This window comes from Monodelphis domestica, chromosome 3, assembly GCF_027887165.1.
Source record: "Monodelphis domestica isolate mMonDom1 chromosome 3, mMonDom1.pri, whole genome shotgun sequence".
Taxonomy (NCBI): domain Eukaryota; kingdom Metazoa; phylum Chordata; class Mammalia; order Didelphimorphia; family Didelphidae; genus Monodelphis; species Monodelphis domestica.
Window position 1 is genome coordinate 30,982,333 of NC_077229.1, and position 26,345 is coordinate 31,008,677.

The 26,345-nt window shown below is 49.5% G+C and overlaps 2 protein-coding genes across 2 annotated transcripts in view; one reads left to right on the forward strand and one right to left on the reverse strand.

Annotated features, from left to right (window-relative positions):
* The first annotated feature begins 388 nt into the window (after positions 1-388).
* RAB35 (RAB35, member RAS oncogene family) lies at positions 389-17,431 on the forward strand. Its single transcript, XM_016432741.2, has 6 exons — positions 389-697; positions 7,178-7,228; positions 7,751-7,874; positions 14,343-14,467; positions 14,547-14,671; positions 15,640-17,431. Exons 1-6 carry the CDS (start codon positions 646-648, stop codon positions 15,766-15,768), a joined length of 606 nt encoding a protein of 201 aa, XP_016288227.2. The 5' UTR covers positions 389-645; the 3' UTR covers positions 15,769-17,431.
* A 1,308-nt stretch (positions 17,432-18,739) lies between these two features.
* Positions 18,740-26,345, reverse strand: part of BICDL1 (BICD family like cargo adaptor 1) — a 157,165-nt gene continuing 149,559 nt past the window's right edge. Inside the window, exon 7 of the mRNA XM_056820934.1 lies at positions 18,740-20,059. Coding sequence (XP_056676912.1) covers positions 19,898-20,059 — 162 coding nt within the window. The 3' untranslated portion in view covers positions 18,740-19,897. The remainder of the gene's footprint in view (positions 20,060-26,345) is intronic.

Here is a 26,345-nt window from a genome sequence, read left to right on the forward strand (position 1 = left end):
CGGAGGCGGCGAGTTGGAAGGTTTGAAGGGTCTCGCACGAGTACTCGCCGCCTCGTTACGCCTGCGCAATAGCGAGGGTAGCGCGAGGCATGGTCACGCGTGCGCAGTAACGGAGCCGTCTGATGAGAGGCGGTGGCTGCGGCTGCGCAGAGCCCGACGCAGGGAGTAAGGGGAACGGGGGAGGCGGGACGGCGGCGGCGGCGGCAGCATCCGTTCGCCCAGAGCCGGACGGACCGAGAGAGGAGAGGGTGGGGTGCGAGAAAGGCGAACGCGTGCGCGGAAGCGGGCGAGGGCGGGGCACCTCGGCGTCCGCGTGCGTAGAAGCGAGCGAGGGCGGGGCGCCGCGGCGTGCGCGTGCGCAGTGGCGGCGGACGGGGCGGGGCGGGAAGCCGGGAGGCTGGGAGGGAGGGCGTGGGGGCGGGGGGCGAGGGGCGGAGGGAGGCGTTTCTGTCAGTTCCGGCTGTTTGTTCGGGAAGTGGATCCGCCGGGGCCCGAAGCTGCCGCGGATCGCCAGTCCCGCCTGCCCGCCCGCCGCCCGTCCGCCGCCCCCGCCCTGCGGCCCTCCCTCCCCTCTCCCTTTTTCCCTCCCTCCTCTTCGGCCCGCCCGCCCGGCCTGGCCCGGCCCGGCCCAGCCCGCCGCCCGCCATGGCCCGGGACTACGACCATCTCTTCAAGCTGCTCATCATTGGCGACAGCGGTGAGCGCGGGGCGGCGGCCGGCCGGGAGGGCGGCGCCCAGGGAGGGGGCGCGCAGGCCCCCGTGACCCTGGCCGGGGGGGGCGGGGCACCCTGCTTAGGGGAACGGAGCGCGGAAGCCTGGGGTCCCTTTTGGTTCTCGGGGCGGTGCTCTAGGAGGTCTGTGATTCCCGTCTGCAGAGGAAGGTGGGGGATGCCAGAGGTGGTTAGGGGGAGGTTCCAAAGGCCCTTGCCCCTGGGCTGGGAACAGGGAGGAGGAAAGGGAACGCTGGGGTAACTCCAGCCCAGAGAGGGAGAGCCCAGGAGTTGGCGGAGGAAGAGGCTGAGGGCGGCGATCTGAATTTGGGGTGCGGGGAGGAGCCACCATTAGGGACGTCCAGTTTTGGGGGCTAGTGTTTAGGTGGGGTTAAGTGTTAGGCCTTGTGGATGGGCAGAGGAGAGGAGGGAAAAAGAGCCCGTACTGGGAGGGAGGTCTTTGCCTCTGAGTTAGGAGAAAAGGAAAGCGAGGGGCCTGGAGAGCTGGAGTTCGACTAGAGTTTCTGTCCGCGAATTATGACCTTGCCCAAGTCACATTTCTTCCGCCCTTCCCTCCTACCCCCCTGCAGAGAAGGAAGCAGGTTTAATCTCTTCCTGCTTTCCTTGATCGAAGGGAGGACGGCTGAAGACCACACACCAAGTTTGAAAGATTACAGACGATTTGAAAGGGCTTAAGAGGGTTTCTAGTCAAATAACAATTGAAGAAACTCAGGCTGAGAATCGTGGTTTACTCGATGTGCAAGTGACAAGGATAGGATTTGAACCCAGGCCCTCTATTCCACAGTTAGCTCACTTTCCAATGCATTTCTGCAGAAATTTAGCTCTGTTAAAATGTTGATATTTTAGCGGTTGCAGGTTCCTCTAATGTCTGCAAAAGAGCCTCAGTGTAACTTAGGTGGTTAAAAAGAATAATATTGGGTGCCCAGAGGTGAAAAGATTTATGGGATGACAGGGATCAGAAAGGCAAAGGCATACATAGTAGGTTTATGGTGAGGAAGGGAGTGTAGCAGGTGTTATAGGATTATGATGAAAGGGAAGGAGGTTTGGGAGCATGGCAGCTTTAGGCTCTGGCCAGGGCTGAGTGGGGAAGAGGCTGTCATGTGATTAGTGGCAGAGGCTAGGTTGAAAGTGGAGCATATTGGGTGTTATAAAAAGCTTATGCTGGAAGGGTGAAGGGATTTAACAAAATTGGTTATAGACAAAGGCAATAAGTTTGTTCTGCATGGTGGCCATGGTATAGAAAGCCAGGGACGTAAGTGAGTGTACTTGGTTGTTGGGTTGAAGATGGGCTAGTGTGGTTTGGGGAGGCCAAATGTGGTGAGGTTTTGTGGGCTCAGTTGGAAGGCTAGCTCTCTCAGAGGTTTAGGGAATTAGAGAGAGGCTGTTGAGGTGGAGGGATACATGAATCAAGACTATACTGCTTATCCTTTCCTCAGTTTCTCTTTTCTCATTTTTTGGAGTAGAATATCTGTGCTGCCTTTCTTTTGAAGATAGATGGCCTTTAGAATTCTTTTCTTCATTCAGTGCACCATCTGCCTTTTCAGGAGTTATGTTTTAGCTCCAGATGGGGCAAAGGGGGGTGGGGTGGGTGGGAAGGAAGAGCTATGACTGAAGGTGATTTTTCTTCCCAGAGAATTAGTGAACTCAGTTATTGTGGTTATGGGCCTTGTTCCTCAGAATGACATCTGGGTTGCCAGTGGGAAGAGTTTGTTGTACTTTGAAATCTTGAAATAAAAGGCTTACTCTTAAGTCTGCAAAATCCAGGAGGTGGTTTTGGCCTTTTTTCCCACAGTACTTCATAACAGAGTGTATGGAATGGAGCAAGGCTCTTGACGTTATGATTTATGTAGTCTGAACATTCTGTTGTCTAAGGTGTGTGGATGGAAATGGAAGTAACGAAGGGCTGGTCTGGCTTTCTGTATAGTCAGTGAGCTGCTGATTGGAGCAAGTTGCATTGTTTGCCTCTGATGTTCCTCAGTGCTGAGTGTGTTTGAGATGTGGATGAATGTCAGGAGTCAAACTTAAATGTATTGTTCTGTTCAAGAGGGCCTAAATGGTCTACAGAGTTAGAACTGGAGACATTATGTGACCAAGGAAGCCTATTCCTTCCACAAGAACGTGGGCTCTTCATGCCTAAATTCGGTTCTTCTCCTTGATGCAGACCTAGTTTAGACTCTGAATTAAGAATGCCACATTTGGGATTTACCAGGGCAGGGTGGCCACTGACCCCTCCCATCCTTCAATTTGCTCAAACCACAGGGAAACATCAAACACCAAGATCTGTAGTCTCAGAAGCCTGCTCTGCTAATGTCATATGTGAGGGCTATGGTCAGTTGATTTCACACCAGCTGGGGCTCTGGGCAAGTTGTTGACCTTTTCTCTGTGGCTAAGGTAAATTGGTACCCTCATTTCCTTCCTTGGGCTGGAAGCTGTTGGATAAATGGTGTTTATATGTACTTCCAAGGAGGCCTTCCTTTGAGGTGGTCAGGCGAAGTTCTCTCCCCCACTAGAGTGCTTTTCTTCCTAATGGGGTCTCCAATGTGGTGTCAGGAGTAACAACTAACTCCAGTGGCCCTAGTTTTTGCTCTGCTTGTGGCCTCTGCTTCAGTCGCATGGACATTCTTTTTTTTTTTAGTATCAAATCTTTTTTTTAAAATTTGATCATTTCCAAACATTATTCATTGGAGACAAAGATCATCCTCCCCCCCCCCCCCCCCCATAGCTGACGCGCTATTCCACTGGGTATCACATGTGTTCTTGATTCGAACCCATTTCCATGTTGTTGGTATTTCGCATGGACATTCTAAGAAAGCTTGAGATCTGGCTGTGGTCCTGGGATTTTCTGAGAGACAGACAGACCTTCCTGGCTTCTGCTGAATGAGCTAGCTTCTCCTGGCTGGGGGGCGAGGAGAGGAAGCTAACAAGACAGCTGGACCTTGGGCAGAGCCTGTTGGGAGGAGCTGGCCCAGGAGCCTGCAGGAAGCCTCACAGAGGACTGGGAGGAGCTGAGATTTCAATGAGGAAGTTAGTGATGGAGCTGCAGGCTTCATGCTTCAGGCCTGAGCACCAGGTACTCTGGGTGTAGCACCTGAATCTGTTCTTTTCTTCTCTGATTGTGCTGGTGAGTATGTTCTGTAAAATGAACCCCTTTGGTATACCAGGTCAGTTAGATATTAGTAGGCAAAGAAATACCTGGAAGGAACCCTTAATGTGTCCTGAGAAATGGCTGAAAGAATGAATGAATGAATGAATGAAAAGGCATTTAACTTATAAGCTCTGTGCTAAGTACTGAGGCTGCAAGTACAAAAGCAAAGAGAATTTCTTCCCTCAGAGGAACATACATCCCAATGGGGGAAACACCACTGCGAGTAGAGCTAGGGCTTAGGAGGGGCACTTTGGTCCTCCCATGGCAAGGGTGCTTGATGAATGCAACCTCTGTCCAAGAACTGGGGCTGAGTTGCTTTGATCTTGGTTTCTGAATTGAGGTGGAGGAGGTGGGAACAAGGCCCTTGGTGAGAAGATTTCTGAGAAGTTGTGGGTGAAATGAAGGAAAGAAGGCTGGTACCTGCCTGAAATAGTGGGTCAGGTGGGCATTTACTGGCCACAGAAGGGTTTTGGGGTTCCAGTTGTTGAGGCTTGGAGAAGTTAATTAATCCCTCAGTTTTATAGCGTTGTGCACAAACATTTGACATGAAGGCCTAGTGGGAATGCCTTAAAGGACCTTTGATTCCCATTCTCTCTCTGGTCAGGGTCTAATTCCAGAGATTCGTTGATAGGATTGGATTTAGGAGAGTCTAAGCCTTAGGGTAGGGCTAGTGACAAAGATGTTGCATGTTGGACCAGGGTGGAGAAACTTGGGTGTTCCTGCACTGTCTGTGGGCATGTGAACATAGCTGGGGGTGTTGTGCTCAGTGTGCGTGTGTGAATATGCCTATGTAAAACTGCTAGTCTGGGTTGTTTGAATATTGGCTTTGTGGGCCAGTAGGCCTCCACTGAGCACTTCCAGCAGAAACAGAAGCAGAAATGGCAGACTTATGTGGCATAGCAGAAGGCATACTGGGCCTGGGAGTTAGGACCCTTATGTGCCAACATGTCTCTGCCATTCATTTGTGCTGTGACAGTGGGGAAACCTCTTAGGGCCTTCCTTTGAAAAATATTTTTAATTTTATTGTTGTTAAAAGGTAACCAAAACAACCTTTACCTTCTGTCTTAGAATCTATACTAAGTATTGGTTCCAAGGCAGGACAATGGTAAGGGCTAGGCAATGGGGGTCATACAGTTAAGAATGGTCTGAAGTCATATTTGAATCCTAGACCTGAGCCACTAAGCTGTCCCTTCATTTTTTTTTTTAAATCAGTAAACTGAGGAGTTTGGACTAGATCAGAAGTTCTGAACTTGGAGTCAAGAGGACTTGAGATCAAATCTAGTCTCAGATACTTACTAGCTGCTTGACCCTGGACAACTCATTTAACCCTCTGACTGCCTTGGTTTCCTTGTCTATAAAACGGGAATAATAAAGCACCTACCTCCCAGGGTTATTAAGATAAAGGGATAACATTTGTTAAGTGCTTAGGTGCTAGCTATTGTTGTCTTTCAGTAAAATTGATTTCCTTTGTAATTATGTGATTTTATTTTATGCATTTAAAAAATAGAATTCTGAGCAGGAAGAAAACACATTTATTAAGTACCAAGCACTATACCTTAGTATTTTACAGATATCTCATTTGATCCTCACAACAGTCCTGGGAAGAAGGTGCTATTATTATCTCCATTTTACAGAGGAGAAAACTGAGGCACATAGGTTAAGTGACTTGTCCAGCACCAGACTGATAGTATCTGAAGCTAGATTTGGATTCAGGGCTTCCTGATTCCAGTGCTCTCTCTACCTGCCTGCCTCTATAGAATCTCTAGGATTTAGCAGACTGACATAGGGATCCTTAACACGAAAAGGCTCTCCAAAGTCTTCCAGCCATGAGTTTGGTTGTTTTTAACCCTTCCCTTACATCTTAGAATCAACTAAGACAGAAGAATGGTAAGGGCTAGGCAATGAAGGTTAAGTGACTTGTCCAGGATCATTTAGCTAGGAAGTATCTGAGGCCAGATTTGAACCCAGGACCTTCCATCTCTGGGCCTGGCTCTCAATCCACTGAACCACCAAGTTGCCTCATTAAGTGGTTTTGAGCTTCTGACAGCCCATGGAGGACTGTGAATTATATCCCCCCCCCCCCCCAAGTCGGTAGTGCCTAGATACCTGCTTGTGACTCTGGGCCAGTCTCTTTAACGTCCTTAAGTCATTAGTTTCCTTATCTGTAAAATGGAAATGATAACAGTTCCTGCCTCATAGGTTTGTAGTGAGACTGAAATGAAATACTCTCCGTAAAGCATTTTGTAAACATGAAAGTAATACATAAGTGCCAATTGCTGTTAGTAGCAGTGGTGTTAGATATTGCCTGATGAACTTGAGCCCCTTCCTTAGAGCCACCTTTGGTTTCTCCAATCCTTTGTGCTGCAGTAAGAGGCTCCATAGTTTGGGGACCTGGATTATATAACCCCCTGAGATGGTTCTTAGAATGAGGAGAAATTTTTCTTTCTCTTCACCTTTAAAAATTTTTTAAAAATAAACCCTTACTTTCTGTCTTAGAATCAATCCTATGTATTGATTCCAAGGCAGAAGAGTGGTATGGGCTGGGCAGTGGGGGTTAAGTGACTTGCCCAGGGTCACACAGCTAGGAAGTGTCTGAAGGCATATTTGAACCCAGGACCTCCCATCTCTAGGCCTCACTTTCAATCACTGAGCCACCCAACTGCCCCCTCTCTTCACCTTCACTAGTGTGTCAGGAATTGGTTGTTTCAGGCACAAGGCAGGGGACTGAATGGGACTGGCTTACCCTAATGTAGGCTTGGGTCCATTTATAAGCATCCTGAATTATTCTGATTCAGAAAAAGAGGCAGCCTGACTTGTAGAGTACTGCTGGTCTTTGGGTTAAGAAGAACTGGGTTTAGGCCAATAAGACCTGACTTATAAAACTTTGTGACCCTGGGCTAGTCCCTGAGCCTAAGGCTCCTTCCAAAAGCTTCTTTTCTCAAGTACATGCTGAGAAGTCTGAGGAAATCTGGGATGCTTGACTATTGACATGGAGTTGACATTTTTCTTGTCTGATATGATTCACACTGTCCACCCCACACAACCAAGGGAGGGAGATGGTGTGGGTTACTATGTCTCTTACAGGAGCTGCTCAAAGAGTCACTTCCAGGACTCTTAATTCCAAGTCAGACCCTTAACACTACCCTCTCTTCCACCCCCCACCCCCAACCCCCTTAAAATGGATTGGGCCTGCTGGTCAGGCTTGTCTTTCCCCTCTCTGCTTCTAGCAGGAAGAAGCTTAGCTTTGGGACCTGTCCTCTTGGTGGCCTAGGAGCCCTTAGCATTTTTTCTTCTTTTTCAGGTGTGGGCAAGAGCAGTTTGCTGTTACGATTTGCAGACAACACTTTTTCAGGTGAGTAATGCGAAGGGGCTGCCTCTTAGTCTGCTAGACTTTTACCCAAGGATGAAATGAGCAAGAAGACAGGGGACAGGAAGGGTGATGGGGGAAGGAGTGGAATTGGGAGGAGCTTGTGATGGTAGCAGGGCCTGAACCATTTCTAGACCAAGGCACCCTCAGAATCGAGCATCATGAACGTTGGCTCAGTTTGTATCAGGAAAGACTTGAAATGGAATTGTCCTTGGAAAGACTGGAAGTTATTCTTCCATTCGAGAGGGGATGGTGGATAATCTCTGAGGTGGAAAATGGTTCCCCTTGTTTTGTGCTGTGCTTCTGGGAGAGGTTGTTGACCTCTCTCTTCTAGCTCCAATAGGTTCTTAGCTTCTGCTGGCATATCTATATGGGCTAGGTGAGCTGGAGCTTGGTGAACTCTGGGAAGAAAGAACCCAGCTCCGTCTCTGAGGCCAGCAGTGTTCCTAGGAGGCCAGGGCCATTTTCAGGTGTTTGAGCCTCAGTAACATGGTCTTTTTTGTACAGGCAGCTATATTACCACAATTGGGGTAGACTTCAAAATCCGGACAGTGGAGATCAATGGGGAAAAGGTCAAACTACAGATCTGGGACACAGCTGGACAAGAACGCTTCCGCACCATCACCTCCACGTGAGTCTGGCTGGCTTGGGCTTCAAATGACTCTCCAGGGTCCAGAGGCCCGGGGGCGGGGGGGGGGCAGTGTCCTCTTCCTCACCTTTTTCACATGCTGGCTTTTATAAGAGCCCTCCATCTGGATGGTGTCAATCTGTCTAAGGCTGGAAGAGGGGCAGGAATGATGGTGAAGGGCATCTTGTTTCAAGGCAGAGTTGTTTGGCTCTCATTGTCCTTGAAGTTTCTCTTGTTTCTGGAGACCCACACCCTGGCCATCTACTGTGAGAGGAGAAGCTGTCTGGGGTGCTGTTGAGGGTGGCTGGGAAATGACTCCTCTCTGGGAGCTCCCCAACTTCTCCTTCAGCCTGTAGCACTTGTCTGAGTGGCCATGTTCTTAGTTGGGAGTCCCTGCAGATGTCTCCTTGTTAGGACTCTGCTCTTTTTCCCAAGGCTCCAAGGCATTTGTATTGTTTCCTCAGCCATTTGTCCAGGGATCTGTGGCTTCTCCAGGGCTGTCCAAAATTGACTTCACTCTCATCTGAGAGCCACCTCAGACAGGAAGTGGTTTGGGGCGGGAGGGCAGAGTGATTGCTTAGAGCTCCCCAGCTGGGCCTATCAGGTGACGCGCTACCACCAAGCTATCCCCAAATAGCATCTTTCCTGTTCTCAGCTGCAGACAAGGGATGAAATCCAGTTTGATTCCCACATAGCGGGATGTCTGGGGGATCTTTAAGGAGGCTCCAAGACAGTCATTCCTTTTCCCTTCTACAGCTTCAATTGAGAATACTGAGGGCCACCTAGCCTCAGGTCCTTTCTCCTGGTCTCCAGTGAGATCATAGCTCCTAGAGTAGCCACCTGGAAACCAGGCTTCCTGTCCTGCCTGTGTGCTCACTCAGAGGCCTGGGGCTCACCGTGGGTGTGTGTGTGTGTGTGTGTGTGTGTGTGTGTGTGTGTGTGTGTGTGTGTGTGTGAATGGTCAGAAGTAGCTATGCATGGATGTTGACTGGGCTGCCTAGTGTAGATTACCTGTTTCTGAGGGGCACAGCCCGAGAGATGAGAGCCTGCTTGTGTCACTGGGATGCCTGTGACACTGACCACCATTTGGAGAAAATGCCCTGAAGTGGCTTCCTCTGATCCCATTGGACACTTGGTTGTGTTTGAGGGTTTCCCTCATTTCTAAGATGGAGCAGCTGCACGTGAGGCTGTTGAGCATGTAGGATCGGAAGCCCTTGGGAGTGATTTGTGTTGGCAAAGAACCTGACCCAGGGTACAGCATGGAAGAGCTAAGGGCTTGGGAGTGGCCCTCTGGGGGATCCAAGGATGTCCAGTGCAATCCAAGGCTCTGGGCTTACAGCTGGCTTCTTCACCATTTTTATGCTGGACCCCTTTGGCAGCAGCCTAGCGCTAGGCCCTTGCTCAGAATCAGGCTTTGTTTTGTTTTTGAAAATTTATAGATTTGAATTTGATGATCCTGTTCCAAATATGAAATTCCTATTTGATGAAAATGCTAAATTTCAGTGAGAGGGCAGGGAAAGTAAAGATTTATGTTTTTGTCCATCTAGTTTCTATTGGCGGGCCTCTTGGGGTCTTCACGGACCTTATGGGCTCTTGGTTAAGGACCCCTGGCCTAGTTGAATGTCCTTCTTGGATAGACTTCGAAGCTGAGGCCTAGAAACCATGGCATAAACCATACTGCTAGTTACTGATGAGTCTCCCTGACTCCTGAATGTTTGCAAAATACCTTAGGGCAAGAATCTCCCTGATCTTCATAACAACCCTGTAAGACTAGCACAAAAGGTGTTGTTTCCTCTGTATTATAGATGAGGAAACTGAGGGTCAGAGATGATTCTGGATGTCATTACTATAGAGATATGGTAGACCCTGGAAAGCAGAGAAGGGAACTAGGGGAAATGAGCTGAGAAAATGTCTTTTGTGGTGTTGGGTTAAACCAAACCAAAATCAGGGGAGCTAGGCCTATAAAAAAGGAAGACTTTGGATGAGGGGTGACACTAGGGACTTCTGCAGACTTTTTTTTTTAACCCATATCTTCTGTCTTGGACTTGATAGTTGGACTATCTTGGACTGATTGGACCTTCTGTCTTGGTCTCTAATTGACTTGCCCAGGGTCACACATCTGGGAAGTATCTGAGGCTAGAACTTCCTGTCTCCAGACCTGGTTCTTTATCCACTGACCCACCTCCCTGCCCCCAGACTTCTGCAGGCTTTTGCTAGAGATGGGATTTCAATCTTAGAAAAAACTCTTTATCTGGAATTGTTTCCTGCCTCCTGCCTCCCACCTTGGCCTCCATTAGTGATGCTGGCCTGCTCTGGGAGATGGACTAGAAGGGCCATTCCCTCATTTTCGTCCTCTTGAAGCTACCTTTCCTTGTGTTGCTTAGTTGCTGACTGTTTGTGGAGAGAGCTGAAGATTGTTAGGAGGAAGGGCAGACTGAGGCCAATGGGCAACCTCCCTGCTCACTTTTGGGGAGAAGAGGACTTTGTGGTGACCAACCAATGGCCACACTCAGCAACTTGGCCATTGGATTATCTGTGGCTGCTGTGGCGGAGCCTGTAACTCTGTCTTTGCTTTAGACCTCTGGAGTTGCAAAAGGGCTTGTTATAGGAATTCAGACTGGCTTAGAGAGGTTAGAGACTGCTCACAGCTGGCCAGAAGACATCCGAGGAAATAAAATATTTCCAGAGTTTACTTTGAGCCAGAGACTGTGTGTGTGTATGTGTGGGGGTGGTTTTTGGGAGAGAAAAGTGTGTTCTAGGCTCTAAGAAAAGAGCCAGTTTCTCTGATTCACAGGAATTAATTAGGAAACAAAACCTTTCCTAAGCAAAAGGTCAGTGCTTCAGCCTCTGGTATCTGGCTTTTGGTGATCACGACTTGATGGCACCCAAGGTTGAACTCCCCATTTGGGTTGGCTGAACAGGCCTCAGGGCAGCTAACACCAAGAGGTGATAAGAAGCAGGACTCTGATTGCCTGGCCATCCTGTTCTCCCTGAATGCCTCATGCCTCCCCTAGATAAAAGGCCAAGGTCTTTCTTTTCAGCTACCAAGGTCTTTTCTTTGCTTTCATGTCAGCCCAATTACATCCACTGGGATTAGGTGAGGGGAAGAGCTATCTCTCAGGAAGCTGAGCTTCTAAGATGACAGACAGCATGGTATCTTTATTTAATTTATTAATTAAGAATATTTTTCCATGGTTACATGATTCATGTTCTTGTCCTCCTTTCCTCCCACCCCCCCTCCCGTAGTCAATGAGCAATTCCACTGGATTTGCATGTGTTGTTGAACCAGACCTATTTCCATATTATTGATATTTGCACTAGGGTGATCGTTTACAGTCTACATCCCCAGTCATATCCCCATTGACCCATGTGATCAGGCAGTTGTTTTTCTTCTGTGTTTCTGCTCCCACGGTTCTTCCTCTGGATGTGGATAGCATCTTTCTCATAAGTCCCTCAGAATTGTCCTAAAACATTGAATTGCTGCTAGTAGAGAAGTCTATTACATTCAATTGTGCCACAGTGTATCAGTCTCTGTGTACAATGTTCTCCTGGTTCTGCTCCTTTCATTCCACATCAGTTCATGGAGGTTGTTCCAGTTCACATGGAATTCCTCCAGTTCATCATTCCTTTTAGCACAATAGTATTCCATCCCCAACAGATGTGGTATCTTTTTAAAAAACTCTTACCTTCTGTGATTCCAAGACAGAAGAGTGGTAAGGACTAGGCATTGGGGGTTAAGTGACTGGCCCAGAGTCACATAGCTAGGAAGTGGCTGAGACCAGATTTGAACCCAGGTCCTCCCCACTCCAGGCTGGTTCCCTAGCCACTGAGCTTCCTAGACAGCATGGTATCTTGGAAGAAGCCTTTGATTCTAGGAGTTGGGGAGCATAGATTCTGTCTCTAGCTCAAATCAGTGACTGTAGGTAAGCTGGTTTACTTCTCTCTGCCTCATCTTCCTCACCTCTACATACTGGTTAGACTAGCTGATACCTAAGGTACCTTTCAACTCCACCATTTCATGATTCTCTGAAGGCAGGAACACAAGAGTCATAGACAGGACATGTCCCTGGAAAAGGGTTGAGTGTTCGGGTGATGAAAGGTGGGAATGACTTCCTTTTCAAACCTAGGGACTTGGAGCCTAGAGTGACAGAAGACTCTTGGCATTCTTTAGCTGAAAATTTGAAAACTTCATTTTTTCTCTTAATGTTTCCTTTCCTGGCACCAGGATAGTTAAATCTGTCACATTGGCTGAGCCTTTCTATCTCTCTTCCTCTGTTCCCAGCCCCCTGAAAGCATAACTTGCTCTCTTCCAAGCTATGGGTTTGAATTTTGCCCCAGAAAGGGAGGCTCAGGTGGAAGGGGGACAGTGAATAGGGCAGGAAATGAACTCTTTACAGATACACTTCCGTTGGGGGCTAAAGCTAGGTTATGAGTGAATTGATCTTCACACCAGGCCCTCTACTCTTGGAGTGTCTAGTGAAAGATGACAATGAACCTAGATGAAGCTATTCAGAGTAGTGGAGCTGTTGACTTGGACCTCTTTCCCATGATTTGAGCCCAAATCTGTAGCAGTGCCTTGTGGAATGAGGTGATAGACAAGGCCTGAAATAGCTCATTCCGTGAGATAATATTTGTCAAAGGCTTAGTTAAGCACAGTGCCTAGCACATAGTAGGCATTTCATAATTGCTTGTTCCATTTCTCCCCTTCCCCAGAAAAGCAACTTTTGGGTATCCCATCTCCTCTCTCTCCCTCCCCAGGAATAGGCAGTCTGATTTCAAGGAGAAATAGTATCTGGTTTGCTAGGGTCTTTGCTGCCACCACCAAGTACAAGGTTTGGGGAGTAACCCCTTGTCAGCAGGAGGGAGGAGAGCTCTGCTGCCTTCCAAGCCTGGCTGGCTGCTGTCCCTGATAAGCCCTAGGTGCCTTATGCTGCGGGGGAGAACTGAAGGATGGGGGAGATGTTTTCACTGCAGCCCCAGTGCCTAGAGCTCTCATGTGCCTCTTTGATAAGCCTTGGGTCTGGGTAGATTGCCAGCGTGCGTGGGTAACAGCCTGATAAGTGGGCAGCAAAGCAGACCCTCTTGAGGCTGCTAGGGGTCTTATGCTTCATTCCTTTTTTTCTTTTAATTCAACATTTTTTTAATTTAAAAAAATCTTATTTTCTTTTCCCTCCTGGGAAAGGGAAAAAACCCATTGTGAAATTTAATAGTCATAATCAAGCAAAATAAATTGCTGCATTTGCTATGTCCAAAACACCTGTCTCATCCTCTATCTCAGATCTCTTCCCTCTGTCAGGTGGGAGGATGCTTCATTTCATGGCCCCTGAGCCCCAGCTGGTTAGCATGTACAGTTCCCAAGTCTTTCAGAGTTATTAGTTTTTCTGGTGGTGTTATATAACTTTTTAATTCTGGTTCTTCTTAGTTTAGCCTGTATCAGTTCATACAGATCTTCCCAGGTTTCTCAGAAATTATTCCTTTTGTTATTTCTTACAGCATAGGACTGTCCCTTGATTTGTTCAGCCATATCCCAAATGACCCTGTTCCTTTACTTGGGATTCACTGAGGGCTTAGAATTGGCTTATAGGGTTATTAAGAAGGAACAAGTCCCTAGATTTCTCTGATAGACAGGAAGCCTTCTGAGCAGGGGTGATGGTGGCATCTCCACAGGAAGGAACCATTCCAGCAGAGCTCTGAGAAGCATTGCTTGCTCTGAGTTGTACGAAAACTACAGGGGAAGCAGGGATCATCTGTAGATCTTCAGCTAGGAATCAATATCCCTGGGTTCTCTCTCTCATCCTACAGGGATGCTGTCTGGCATAATAGATTGAATGCTGGACTTGGAATGAGGAAGACCTGGGTTCAAATCATGCTCACCTTTCTTCTCATTTGTAAAATGGGGATAATAATACCTGTAAGCCCCTCTCTCCTAGGGTTGTTGTGACGCTAAAGAAGAGAAAGGATTAAAATACTCTAAGTGGCACATTTTGAGACCTTCAAGCTCCATGGAAGCAGCTTTTGGCTGGGGATATTGAGGCATTTTGTTAAAGGAGGTTTGCTACCTCCTTTCAGCCAGCTGGTGTCTGAGGTCCCAGGGACTGGACTGCCAGTGTGTTTGATATGCCTGTAGTTCCTTTTTCCATTCCCTTCCCAGACTAGGGCCAGGGGGCATCAGGAAAAGAAGGTTCCTATCTGTTTATTGGAAGAGGGATGTAGGTGCTACCAGGCTCTTTACTTCTGTTGTCTCAAGTCATAGCTGATGTGAGATTTTTTTTTGGAAGGGGTTTGGCACAGAGAAACAGGCCTTGGAGGAGAACTGGGCTTGATGGTTCTTGGTGGGTTGGTACCACTCTTACTCAGACTTTGCTTCAGGGCTTTTCTCTCTTTTTCCCATCAGGCAGGCAGAGTGCTCAGGTAGGAGCTTGGTTCTAGATGTGCTCAGATAGGCACTAATGCAGACTCCCTTCTTTCCAGGTACTACCGAGGGACTCATGGGGTTATTGTGGTATATGATGTCACCAGTGCAGAGTCCTTTGTCAACGTCAAGCGGTGGCTCCATGAAATCAACCAGAATTGTGATGATGTGTGCCGGATACTAGGTGAGACTGAGCTGGGAGGTGGGCAGAAGGGGGCAGGTTCTTTCCCAGGTCGCACTTCTCACCCTGATTTGCCCTACAGTGGGAAACAAGAACGATGACCCGGAACGGAAGGTGGTGGAGACGGAAGACGCCTACAAGTTTGCTGGGCAGATGGGGATCCAACTGTTTGAGACCAGTGCCAAAGAGAATGTCAATGTGGAAGAGGTAAAGTTCTGGTCTCTTTTAAAGGGAGAATTATGGGAGAACAGTCAGCCTGAGGTCTGGCGTTTCTTCTCTGGGAGGGGGTCTCTTTAGGGCACCAATCTCAGAAACCTTCCCCGGGCACCTTTTTGTAGCTTTTTGCTTTGCAGTGCTCCCCAGATCTTGGGGGTGCCATGGTGTGCTTCAGCTGGATTTTCATCTATCCCACCTCCCCTTTACCCCAACCCAGCCTGCTATAATTGGGGATGATGTTTGAGGAGATTGACCAACTCATTGAAATAAACCCTGCTGACTGGCAGAAAAAGCCACTCTGACCACTTTTAGGGAGGAGAGGGGAGCCGCATGTGTCTTTAGTGTTTCTTAGGGCTTCCTAGTTGTCCCTGTGCCATTTTGGAGCATCTCACTTCCCTTGGGGCTTGGTACAGGTTTGAGGGCTTTGGGGGAATGTTTCATGGGAAGAATTGTGTGTCAGTATTAGCCAAAAGTGTTAGCCCCTTGTGGTCCTAAGTCTCCCACAGAAATGGAATTGGCCTTCAACACTTTTTCCTCTTGAGTTTAGATGGGCAGCTAGTCTGCTTTGGGAGTTTCCAAGTCCAGGACTGCTCATCCTTTGCCCTCTCTTGACCTTTTCTTTCCAAGAATAACAAGGAACCTAGGAGTCCTTGCATCCCCTGCTGGCCCTGGGGCATTTCTCCTCCTCTTCTGGTTGTCAGATGTCCCTCTCCAAAGGGAGAAATGAGGAATAGGGCCTAGGGGGTAGATGGGGGGGGGTAGTGGGAGAGGATCTGTGGATATTGACCCTCTGGACGTGGGTGGGAGCTTTCAGGGCTAACCCTCTCTGGCATAGTCAAGCCCTTTCTGACTCTTCGCCTTTCAGAGTGGGAGCCATTGACCACTCTCATGTTTCCCTACCCTTGATCCTTAGATACTCTTTCTCATGGGTCTCTTTGGCTTTCACCTGTCCATTACAGATGTTCAACTGCATCACAGAGCTGGTTCTTCGAGCAAAGAAAGAAAATTTGGCAAAACAGCAGCAACAGCAACAGAACGATGTGGTCAAGCTCACAAAAAACAGTAAACGGAAGAAGCGATGCTGCTGATGGCCCACCGCCTGCCCGCCCATTGTGCTGTTGCTGCTGCTGCAGAGACTGCGCTGGGGCCGCCACCACCAGGGACCTGGGGGGACATTCTCAGTTTCGTGCCGTTATTTAAAGATATTTTTCTCCACGTTTTCTATTGGGAGGTGCCATGGGCACTCTTTCCTCCCCTTTGAGTGCCAAGAAGCTGTCGGATGAACCGCCCTCTCCTCAGTGCTCCCTCTTTCTCCCGGGGCCCAGGCGCTCACAGCATGGGCGCGGACGCTGCCAGCCGAGCGGACTGATTAACCCAGAGTTTGTACATAATGTATATTGCTTTAACCAGCTGCGCCAGCCTCGTCTCGCTCTGGCTTTTGCCTCCTTAATGCCAACCCACCAGGACTCTCCTTTGTTCCTCCTTTCTCTCCTATCTTCTTGGACGCAAGCAGCTCCCCAGATGTCAGGATCAGGCTCTAGGCTTCTTTCTTGTCCCCTTGGATTGGCTGGACAGGGGTGGGGAGCCCTTGTTCCCTTGTTCAGGCCCCCCAGATCATGCCACTCGAGGTTTTTTGGATTCTGTCCCTTTTCGATGCCCCCTCCCCAGGCTATGAGTTGGATCTGGGATGAGCCTTTGCCTGTTGGACCAAGGCTTGCCTTTCTCTCCTTCTCCTCCCCCACCTCCTGTCCCTTCCTGGCAGCTGGGGAGCCTCTGGTTCTTTCCCAGTTGGGCCCTTGGTTCTTTCTGAGAAACCAAGTTCTGTCCTTTGGCCAATGGATATTCTTTTTTGCCTCCTGGCCTCCGTGGTCCTCTGAATTGCAGGCCCGGGAGAGCCTAGGCTCTTAAGTTTGTACCAAAATGTTTCAGTTCCAGCAGAAAGCCAAGGTGATTGTACATGTTGGTCGGGATTGGGCGGGAGGGGGGTGAAGGGCAAGTTACAGGTTTTTTAATAAGGAAAATGAAGCCAAATCAAATCATTTGAAACAAATCCCTTTTCCCTGTCCCTTGGAGCCTCAGGGGAGCAACAGTAGTGGGGTGCCCTATCCTTCTGGGGGTCCTTTGGTTGGAAGGACTAGAAATCCTGAGGCCTGGGTTCCTCATGCATTAGAAGGTGCTAGAACAGCCGTCATGACTGGTTGTTGCCAGGGCAGGGATGGAGCATTTAGATCCTGGCCCACGGCTTCCACAAGGGTTGCCGGAGGAGGGTGTGCATGTGGGGCTGCTGGCCCCCTTCAGTGGGGAGGGCTGGTGTCGATGAGATCACCGACAGCCTGGTTCCTTGGTCTAAGGGAGAGTGGAGCCCGGCAGCAGCAGCAGTAGCAGCAGCAGCAGCGATGATGGTTTCTTGGGGATGGCAGAAAGGGGACCTGGGGCGGAGGTGGGGGCCCAAAGCAGTCCCACAAGCTGCTGAGCAGAACTAGTACAGTCCCGTGGGTTCCTCAGGACCCTGGCCAAGATCTCTGTGCTCGAATCCCACACCTCCTTAACACCCCCTCAAAACGATCACGGAACCCCCGGAGGAATTTACGTTCTTGCTGCAACTTACTTTAATAGATTTTTTTTTTCCCTAAATGATTTCCAGGCAAAGTCTCGATTGGACAATCACATCACGGATCAGTCACTGCAGATTTTCCATGTAAACACTGTTGGGCGGGTTTTTAATCAATAAAAACTGGGGATGTCGTCTAACCCGTCTCCTCGTTCCAGAACTGCCAAAAGCTTTTGCTTCTCTGTGGGCCTGTGCTCGGGGGCACTGAGGGAGGAACCGGGTTGTGGTTTGGGGTGGGGATGGGAAGTGGCTGAGGAGGGAAAGTACTGTGGAAATGGGAAGACTTGAACTGTGGAAGCGGAGGGTGGCGGGAGCACGCCAGCACCACCAGGCAGCCGTCCCACCTCCCTGCCTGGTCCCGCAGAGCTGGGGTTTGCTGCTGCTTAGGGCTGGGCTGTAGACAGGGCTGGCGGTGCCCCAAGGGATGCCCAGGAGCCCTGCTCCAAGGGCTCCACTGTCCTTTAGGTGGGAATCTGTGGTGGTGCTTTGAAACAGGCGGAGAGGGGCCCTGCCTGGGGAGGGGGCAGCGGAGGGGCCAGCCCAGGTGGGGGGGGCAGGGAGGGAAGGGGAGGGGCCCAGCCCTAGGAGATGCAATGTGAAATTTCCTGTCGAACAATGGAACGTCTCAGTGGTCTGCTAGGATTATTTCTGTATCGAAGGTTTCTAATTATGCTTTTTAAAAAAACGACTAAAAATAAAGGTTATGAGCTGCCAAATCCTTCCAGGGTCTGTTTCCTCCACTCCAGCTGTGCTCCGGGCTGGGCCTGGCTCCTTCCCATCCCATTGTGCACATACCCAGAACATCTCTGGTTCTCTGCCGGGGGAACAAGACTGGTCTTGAAGGCTCGGCTGGGGCAGGTGCAGGGATGCCTCCCTCCCTGGGGCCTGCAGGCCGGGGCTGGACATCACTTCCCCTCTGGCGGGGGCATTCAGCCTTCATTCTCACGAGAGCCCGAGCCTTTGGGTGCATGGGCCCGCGGAGGGCCCCCGAACACCAGAACCCGGGCCGGCATCCCCGCTGGCGCGCTCACCCTGCCTAGCACAGGTCTGGCTCCCACTCACAATTTCACCAAAAAAGCCTCAGTCGCCACCTGCCAGAGAACCTGGGAAGGCACGGCCTGGCCTCGCACCTGTTCCCTTCTGGAAATCGCTTCGGGTTTTTTGCCGCCCGTGACTGACTTGTAAAAAGCACGAGCATTGGCCTTGGAGGACCCGGGCCCATGCTTACAACATACTCCACCTGGAGTAAACCCCGAGCCTCAGTTTCCTCATCTGTAACCAGGGGGTTGGCCTAGCTGCCTTCTGCAGTCTCTTCTCGCTCTGGTCGGGGGATCCTGGGAGGACTCGATTCCTCCGTCTTCAGTCCTGTGACTCGGTGGCTTTGGGCGGCACATCGGTCTCGGGGGTTCTGAGCCCCAAGTCCAGAAGAACCAAGGCCGACCCAGCTCTGTAGAAATTCATTTTATTCTGATTTGGACTATTTACAAAAGCTGTGGATCATTTTTTCTAAAAATATGCCTTTATAGATTTATATATAGAATATGTGTATTATAAAATCCATACATGTATTTACACGATGCTACATACAAAAGTTCCAGCCCTGCGGTATGTACATATCTATAGATACGTCCACTAGTCCCTGCTGTGCATCCCCCCACGGAGGCTCCAGGGAGAGCGAGCCCGTGGCAGCTGGCAGAGCCGGCCCGGGGAGCCTCTGCCCAGCAGAGAGGGCTGGCTGAGTGGCCGCAGGAGCAGCAGGCGGCCGGGCCGCTAAGGACGGTCCCCCTCGCCCTCGGACGCCCTCCCTCCACCCCGCAGCGCGCCGGGCACAGTGGCGGTCTCTGGCTCAAGGCCTCCCACTTGCCCGGGGAAGGGGAGGCCCGGGGTGGCTTTGTGGCCCTCGCCTGGCCCCTCTCCCTTGGCGGCGAGGGCTTTTCCGTGGCCCGGCTTACGAGGAGAGGGGCGGGTGGCTGATGGGAAGGAATGAGGGGTCCCCCAGGCCTGGAACCACCAGCACCCCCAGTCTGGGCCGAGTTCTGGTGGAACTTTGAACCAAAATGCGAGCAAGTGTGTGCAGGCCTGGGCTTGAGGAAGAACAGGGCCTCCTCCTCTGGGGGGGGGGGGGCGCAGGGAGCCCTCGTGGGGTCCGAGCCACGGCCTCGAAGCCTCGACCATTGGGACGGAGGGGCTGGGGGGGCAGGCCTTGGGTCCTGGGTGAGATGGGGAGCTGGGAAGGGGCTTCTGGGGCATGCAGTAAAGGTCCCTCCCCTCCGCCCCCCACCAAGGTTCGTGTTGTGTTGGAGGGGATCTGCAGGCAGGCGGGAGACGGCAGCTCTGAGATCTGCTCTGCAGAAAGTGGGGACCCGGCCCTAACCGTACCGGACAGCTCACTCCCTGCCCGAGGGTCACAGGAGCCTGGGCTACGCTAGCTGGGGGGGCCTTGCCTTCTCTAGGGTGGGGGGCCCTGGCATCCCTGGCTCTGTGGGCAGCTCACTTCCCCACCAAGGGGGAAAAGCGTCTGGCTCTCCGTGGGGTGGGCCGGTGGCGAGGCCCCTCTTCCCCCCGCCCGCCCGGCGGCTCGCCCCCTCCCCACACCATCTCCCCGTTTAAATCTTCCTGAAGAATGAAAAGAGCCCTTTGCCTTCAGCCCCGCCGGGCTCGTCCCCCCGGCCCGGCCCGTGGCCGCCGGAGAAGGCCGAAGCAGGCCGGCTCCGTTCCTTCAGGTGTTGGTCCATCAGCTGCTGGTCGATGACCCTGTGCATGTCATCCTGCAGGAGGGGGAAGAGAAGGCCGTTAGGAGCCTCCGCAGAGGGGGACGAGGCCGAGGAGGCCTGCGAGGAGGTCCTGCCCCGCTTAACCTACGGACCCCGAGATTGGGCAGCTACAAAAAAATCGGGGATGGGGAAGGGGATGATTTTTGGCCCAGCCCTGGGGGAAAGGGACACCCCGGGCCGGGGGAGCTTTGCTCCTCTTCCCCCCTTCCCCAGGCCTCCACGGGCTAAAGGACTGGAGTTCTAATCAGGAAGACCTCCATTCAAATCCTGCCTCCGTCACTGGCCTCAGTTTCTTTACTTGTAAAAAGCACCCAACTTCCACGGTTGCAAAGACCACAGAGGATATAACAGGACATACTTTTAGGGAAGAAGTCGGGGGGCCTTTCTCTTCACTGGGGGCCTGTTATTTTTTAAACATCATTCAGGCCTTTCACAGAAGTCTCTACACCCAGGACGGCCAGGCCTGGCCTTTTCCTGCGGCTCTCCCTTCTGCCAAGGCTCAGGGCCTCCTGGCCTCCCCACTGACCCTCGGTTTCTCCTGACGGCCGCCGAGCCGAGCCGAGCCGGAGCCGGACGCGCTTCAGCACGCCAGCCTCTTCTGCCTCCTTCCCTCTTTCCACTGCGCCCTAAGCCTGTGCCAAGGCAGCTGCTGCCAACCCCCACACAGTTACAAAGCGCAGCATTCCCGGGCACACGATTGCCAGGGGCTTGGGCGGCCGGCTGCAGAGGGAGCTTGTCTGCCAAGGGGGGGAGCCGCTACGCTGACCTCCATCCTCCCCCCGCCGGATGGCAGGCTTCATGGCAGAAAGATCTCTGCCTCTGGCAAAGCCTCCTCTAACCCAGGCTAAGTCTGTTCTGAGCTGGGATCCACGGGGTCCTTGAATAGCCTTTGGGGGGCGCGGAATGTCTGTGGACTTAGAGGAGAAAAATCGCCTCTTTATTGCGATAGAATCATTTTCTTTGGAACCGTCTAGAATTTGATGCCTTTAAAAATATTATTCAGTCCCCGTATAACCCAGATCAAGCCTTTACCCTCTCCGGGAATGGGGAGGGGACAGAGCGAGGGAGGGAAGGGGCGCCATTTGGATCAGAAAGTTTCAGAAAACTTAAGTGGAAAATTCTTATTCCATCTAATTGGTAAAATAAAATATCTTTACCAAAAAAAAGTAAAAATGTTACTTGGCAGAGTCCATCAGCCTGCCAGAGGGATCCACGACCCCCCCAAAGCCAGCCAAACAAACCCCAGACTAGAATATGGAATCAAAGGGCCCCCCGAGATCTCTAGAAAAGAGTCGTCCATTTCTCTCTGGCCTGATGGTGTCCAGTTTGACCTTAGTGCTCCCTAGGAAGGAGACCCATTAAGCCCTTTGCCAGCCTGTGAGCGCCATCTTGATTATGATTGTTCCAATGTCCCAGTGTTGGCCTGAATTCAATTTTTACGGCCCCCAACTTATTTTTATCTTCCATCTCAGAATCAATACTGCATATTAGTTTTAAGGCAGAAGAGCTGTAAGGGCTGGGCAATGGAACTGGAGAAGGGAAGGGCAAACCAGTCCAGTATCTCCGCCGAGAAAATCCCAAACGGGGTCACAGAGACTGAAAAATGACTGAACAACAAATAGAGCCTCAACCTTTCTTCTGGTTCTAGACTCGAATCACCGGCTGCCGATCAGCTATCCAGAAGCGGATGTCTCATAGGCATGTGCCAAGGGTGTCTAGAAGGTAAGAGTCATCGTCTTTCCTAGACTCACCCACTTCCCAATTCCCCACTTCTCATGAAGAAGCCACACAAGGACACTTTCAAGGTCTCCCTGAAGAACTCTGGTATCGATTGTGAGACACGGGAGATGCTGGCACAGGGCCGTCTAGCATGGCGAGCCCCCATCCAAGATGGCGCTCGAGGAGCTCCAAGAGCAAAGAAGAATGGCAGGAGCTCAAAAGAAAAGCAAAACGTGCAAATGCAGAGACAGCTCCATCCCGAATGTCCATACGGGCTATTTGTCTGAGCAGCCACAGTTGGACCCACTGTATGTTGACCCAACATGCTGATGCCATTTGTTCCTCTTCCAGTACGAAGGACCACAATCATTCCTAGCGAGGGCAGCCCCTTGTTCCCACTTGCCAGGCTCACAACCCAAGAATCATCCTCAACTCATTCCCAATATTCATTAAGTGTCCATTATAGGGACAGTGGTGGCTCAGTGGTCTTGGGTTCAAATTTGACCTTAGACACTTCCTAGCTGTGTGACCCTGGGCAAGTCACTTAACTTCCATTGCCTAGCTTTTACTACTCTCCTGCCTTAGAAGTGATACTTAGTGTCGATTTTAAGACAGAAGATAAATATTTTTTAAAAAAGTGTATATTATATGCCAGGCACTATGCTAAATGCTAGGCATACAAAAAGAGACAAAAGACAACCCCTACCCTTAAGGAGCTTACAATATAATGGGGGAGGGGGATTGAGAGCCAGACTTAGATATGGAAGATCCCAGGTTCAAATCTGGACTCAGACACTGCCTAGCTCTGTGACCTTGGTCAAGTCATTTTACTTTCATTGCCTAGCTCTTACCACTCTTTTGCCTTGGAACCAATGCATCTTATTGATTCTATGGGGGAAGGTGAGGGTTAAAAACCCCCACAAGAACAACCTGAGGAGAAGATAGGCAAACATATATGTTCAAAGGAAATTCTATACAAGATAAACAGGAAATAATTAAAAGAGGGAAGTCATTGGAATTAAGAGGGTTGGGAAGGCTTTCTTTAGATGGTGGGATTTAGCCTGGGCTTAAAGGAAACCAGGAAAGCCAGTAGGCAGAGATGAGACTGGGGTGGGGAGAGAGGGGGGGGAGAGGAGGAGGAGAAGAGAGAGGGGGGAGAGAGAGAAAGAAAGAAGGGGAGGGAGGGGGAGAGAGACAGAGTGGGAGGAGGTAGAGAAAGAGATGTAGAGAGAGAGAAGAGAGAGGAGGGAGAGAGAGAGGGAGAGAGAGACATGGAGGTGGGGGAGAGACAGATGGAGGGGGGAGAAAGAGGGAGGGAGGGGGAGAGAGACAGTGGGAGGAGGGAGAGAGATGGAGGTGGGGGAGAGAGAGACAGACAGGGGGGAGAGAGAGGGAAGGAGAGAGAGAGAAAGAGAGAGAGAAGAAGGAGGAGGGAGAGTGAGAGGGAGAGAGAAAGAAAGAGAGAGAGAGACAGAGTCAGAGAGAGGGAGAGAGAGAGAGAAAGAGAGAGAGACAGAGTCAGAGAGAGAGGGAGAGAGAGAGAGAGTGAGAGACAGAGAGAGAGAGAGACAGAGAGAGAGAGAGAGACAGAGAGACAGAGAGAGAGAGAGAGACAGAGAGACAGAGAGAGAGAGAGAGAAAGAGAGAGAGAGAGAGACAGAGAGAGAGAGAGACAGAGTCAGAGAGAGAGGGAGAGAGAGAGAGAGTGAGAGACAGAGAGAGAGAGAGACAGAGAGAGAGACAGAGAGACAGAGAGAGAGAGAGAGAGAGACAGAGAGACAGAGAGAGAGAGAGAAAGAGAGAGAGACAGAGAGACAGAGAGACAGAGAGACAGAGAGACAGAGAGAGAGAGAGAGACAGAGAGACAGAGAGAGAGAGAGAGAGAGAGACAGAGAGAGTGAGAGACAGAGAGAGAGAGAGACAGAGAGAGAGACAGAGAGACAGAGAGAGAGAGAGAGAGACAGAGAGACAGAGAGACAGAGAGAGAGAGAGAGACAGAGACAGAGAGACAGAGAGAGAGAGAGAAAGAGAGAGAGAGAGAGAGACAGAGAGACAGAGAGACAGAGAGAGAGAGAGAGAGAGAGAGAGAGAGAGAGAGAGAGAGAGCGAGGGAGAGCAGGCATTCCAGGCATGAGGGACAGCTAGAAAAAATGCGCAGAGCCATGGATGGCTATTGCCAAGTTCTATCATTTCTGCTTTTGTGACGTCTCTCAGATACATCCTCTCATCTCCTTTGACATTGCCTTCATCCTGATTGCAGGTCCCTGCCATCTCGTACCCAGACTACTGTGTGAGCGTGCTGGTGGCTCTCTCTGATTCAAGTCTCTCCACTCCAATCCATCTTTCACTCAGTGGCCAAAGTGACATTCCTAACGGGCAGGACCACGTCCTCTCCCCACTTTGTCAAAAATTCCAGGGACTCTTTATTACATTTGGGACCAAAAAGAAAATCCTAGTTGGCTGTTTAAAAAAACCCAAATCAAACTGTTACCACCACCACCCCCTCGTGTTGGAGTCCGAACAAGGTATTGGTTCCAAGGCAGAAGACTGGCAAGGGCCAGGCAATGGGGGTCAAGTGACTTGTCCACAGTCTCCTAGCTAGGAAGCATCCGAGATCAAATTTGAACCCAGGACCGGACATCTCTAGGCCTGGCTCTCTTTCCACGGAGCCACCCAGCTGCCCTCTGATTGGCTTTTAAAGCCCTTTATCTCCTGGTACCTTCCTGCCTTTGCAGTCTTTCTTACATCTTCCTCCCTGACGTGCACACTATGATCCAGTGACTGCTCTATCGGTGGTTTCTTGTATGTGATAATTGTTCTCAAGTCTTTGCCTTTTCATTCCTCCCCCCATGACAGAAACGCTCTCCCTCCTTACCTTGGCCTCAGAATTTCCTTGCGCCATTCCCAACTTCTGCAAGAAGCCTCCAGGAGTCTTTTCTAGCCCCCCCTCACTGCTAGCGCCTTCCCTCAGAATTGTTGTGGTTCAGTCATTTTGCAGACCCGTCTGATTCTTCATGACCCTATTTAGGGTTTTCTCAGCAAAGATATTGAGACTTCTGCCATTTCTCTTTCTAGCTCATTTGACAGATGAGGAAACTGAGGCATACTGGGTTAAATGACTTGCCCAAGGTCACATAGCTAATTAGTGTCTGAGGCCAGATTTGAACTCAGGAAGATGAAAATTCTTGACTCTAGAACCAGCACTCTGTGAACTATGGCACCACCAGCTGCCCTCCTTGAGTTAGCTCCCATTTATACACCCACCATGTTTATAGTTTTTGCATGTTGTCTCCTCATTAGAATGTGAGTTCCCTGAAGGCTAGAAATGACTATCTTTTGCCTTTCTTTATATTTCTAGCATTTAGCACAGAGTCTAGCACCCAGGAGGCATTTAATAAATACTTGTAGATCAATTTATTGAAAACTTCAGATAAGGAAGAAATCATGATTGCCTCTTCATCAGCCTATTCCATGTTTGCCTGATTCTAATTATTATTTTTTTAACCTTTTCTGTCTTAGAATTGATACTGTGTATTGGTTCCAAGGCAGAAGAGCACTAAGGGCCAAGCAATGGGGATGAAGTGACTTGTCCAGGGTCACACAGCTAGGATGTATCTGAGACCAGATTTGAACCCAGGTCCTCCTGTCTCTAGGCTTGACCCTCAAGCCACTGAGCCACCCAGCTGCCCCCTCAAAAATTGTTTTTCAGTGGAACTGAAAAAAAGAGAAAAGTTAAAAAGTTGAGGCCCTTCCCAAGAGCTTTGATTTTTATGTTCAATCTATAGATATTTGATAGCTTTTAATATTGACATTTAATATCTATTGATATTGACATTTGATATCTATTGATATTTTATATCTATTGATGTTCATATCTGTTAATATTTGATATCCATTGACATTGATATGTGATATCTATTGTCACTGACATCTATTAATATTTGATATCCATTGACATTGATATTTGATATCTATTGTTGATATCTATTAATATTTGAGATCTATTGACTGATATATGATATCTATTGTCATTGATATCTATTAATATTTGAGATCTATTGACATTGATATCTATTGACATTGATACTTGATATCTATTGATGTTCATATCTATTAATATTTGATATCTATTGACTGATATTTGATATCTATTGTCATTGATATCTATTGATATTTGATATCTATTGACTGATATTTGATATCTATTAATATTTGAGATCTATTGACATTGATATTTGAGAGCTATTAACATTGGCATTTGATATCTATTGATATTTGATATCTATTGATGTTGATATTTGATTTCTATTAATATTTGATATCTATTGACTGATATATGATATCTATTGTCATTGATATCTATTAATATTTGATATCTATTGACATTGATATTTGATATCTATTGATGTTCATATCTATTAATATTTGATATCTATTGACTGATATTTGATATCTATTAATATTTGAGATCTATTGACATTGATATTTGATATCTATTGACATTGATATTTGATATCTATTGATGTTGATATTTGGTAGCTATTGACATTGATATTTGATA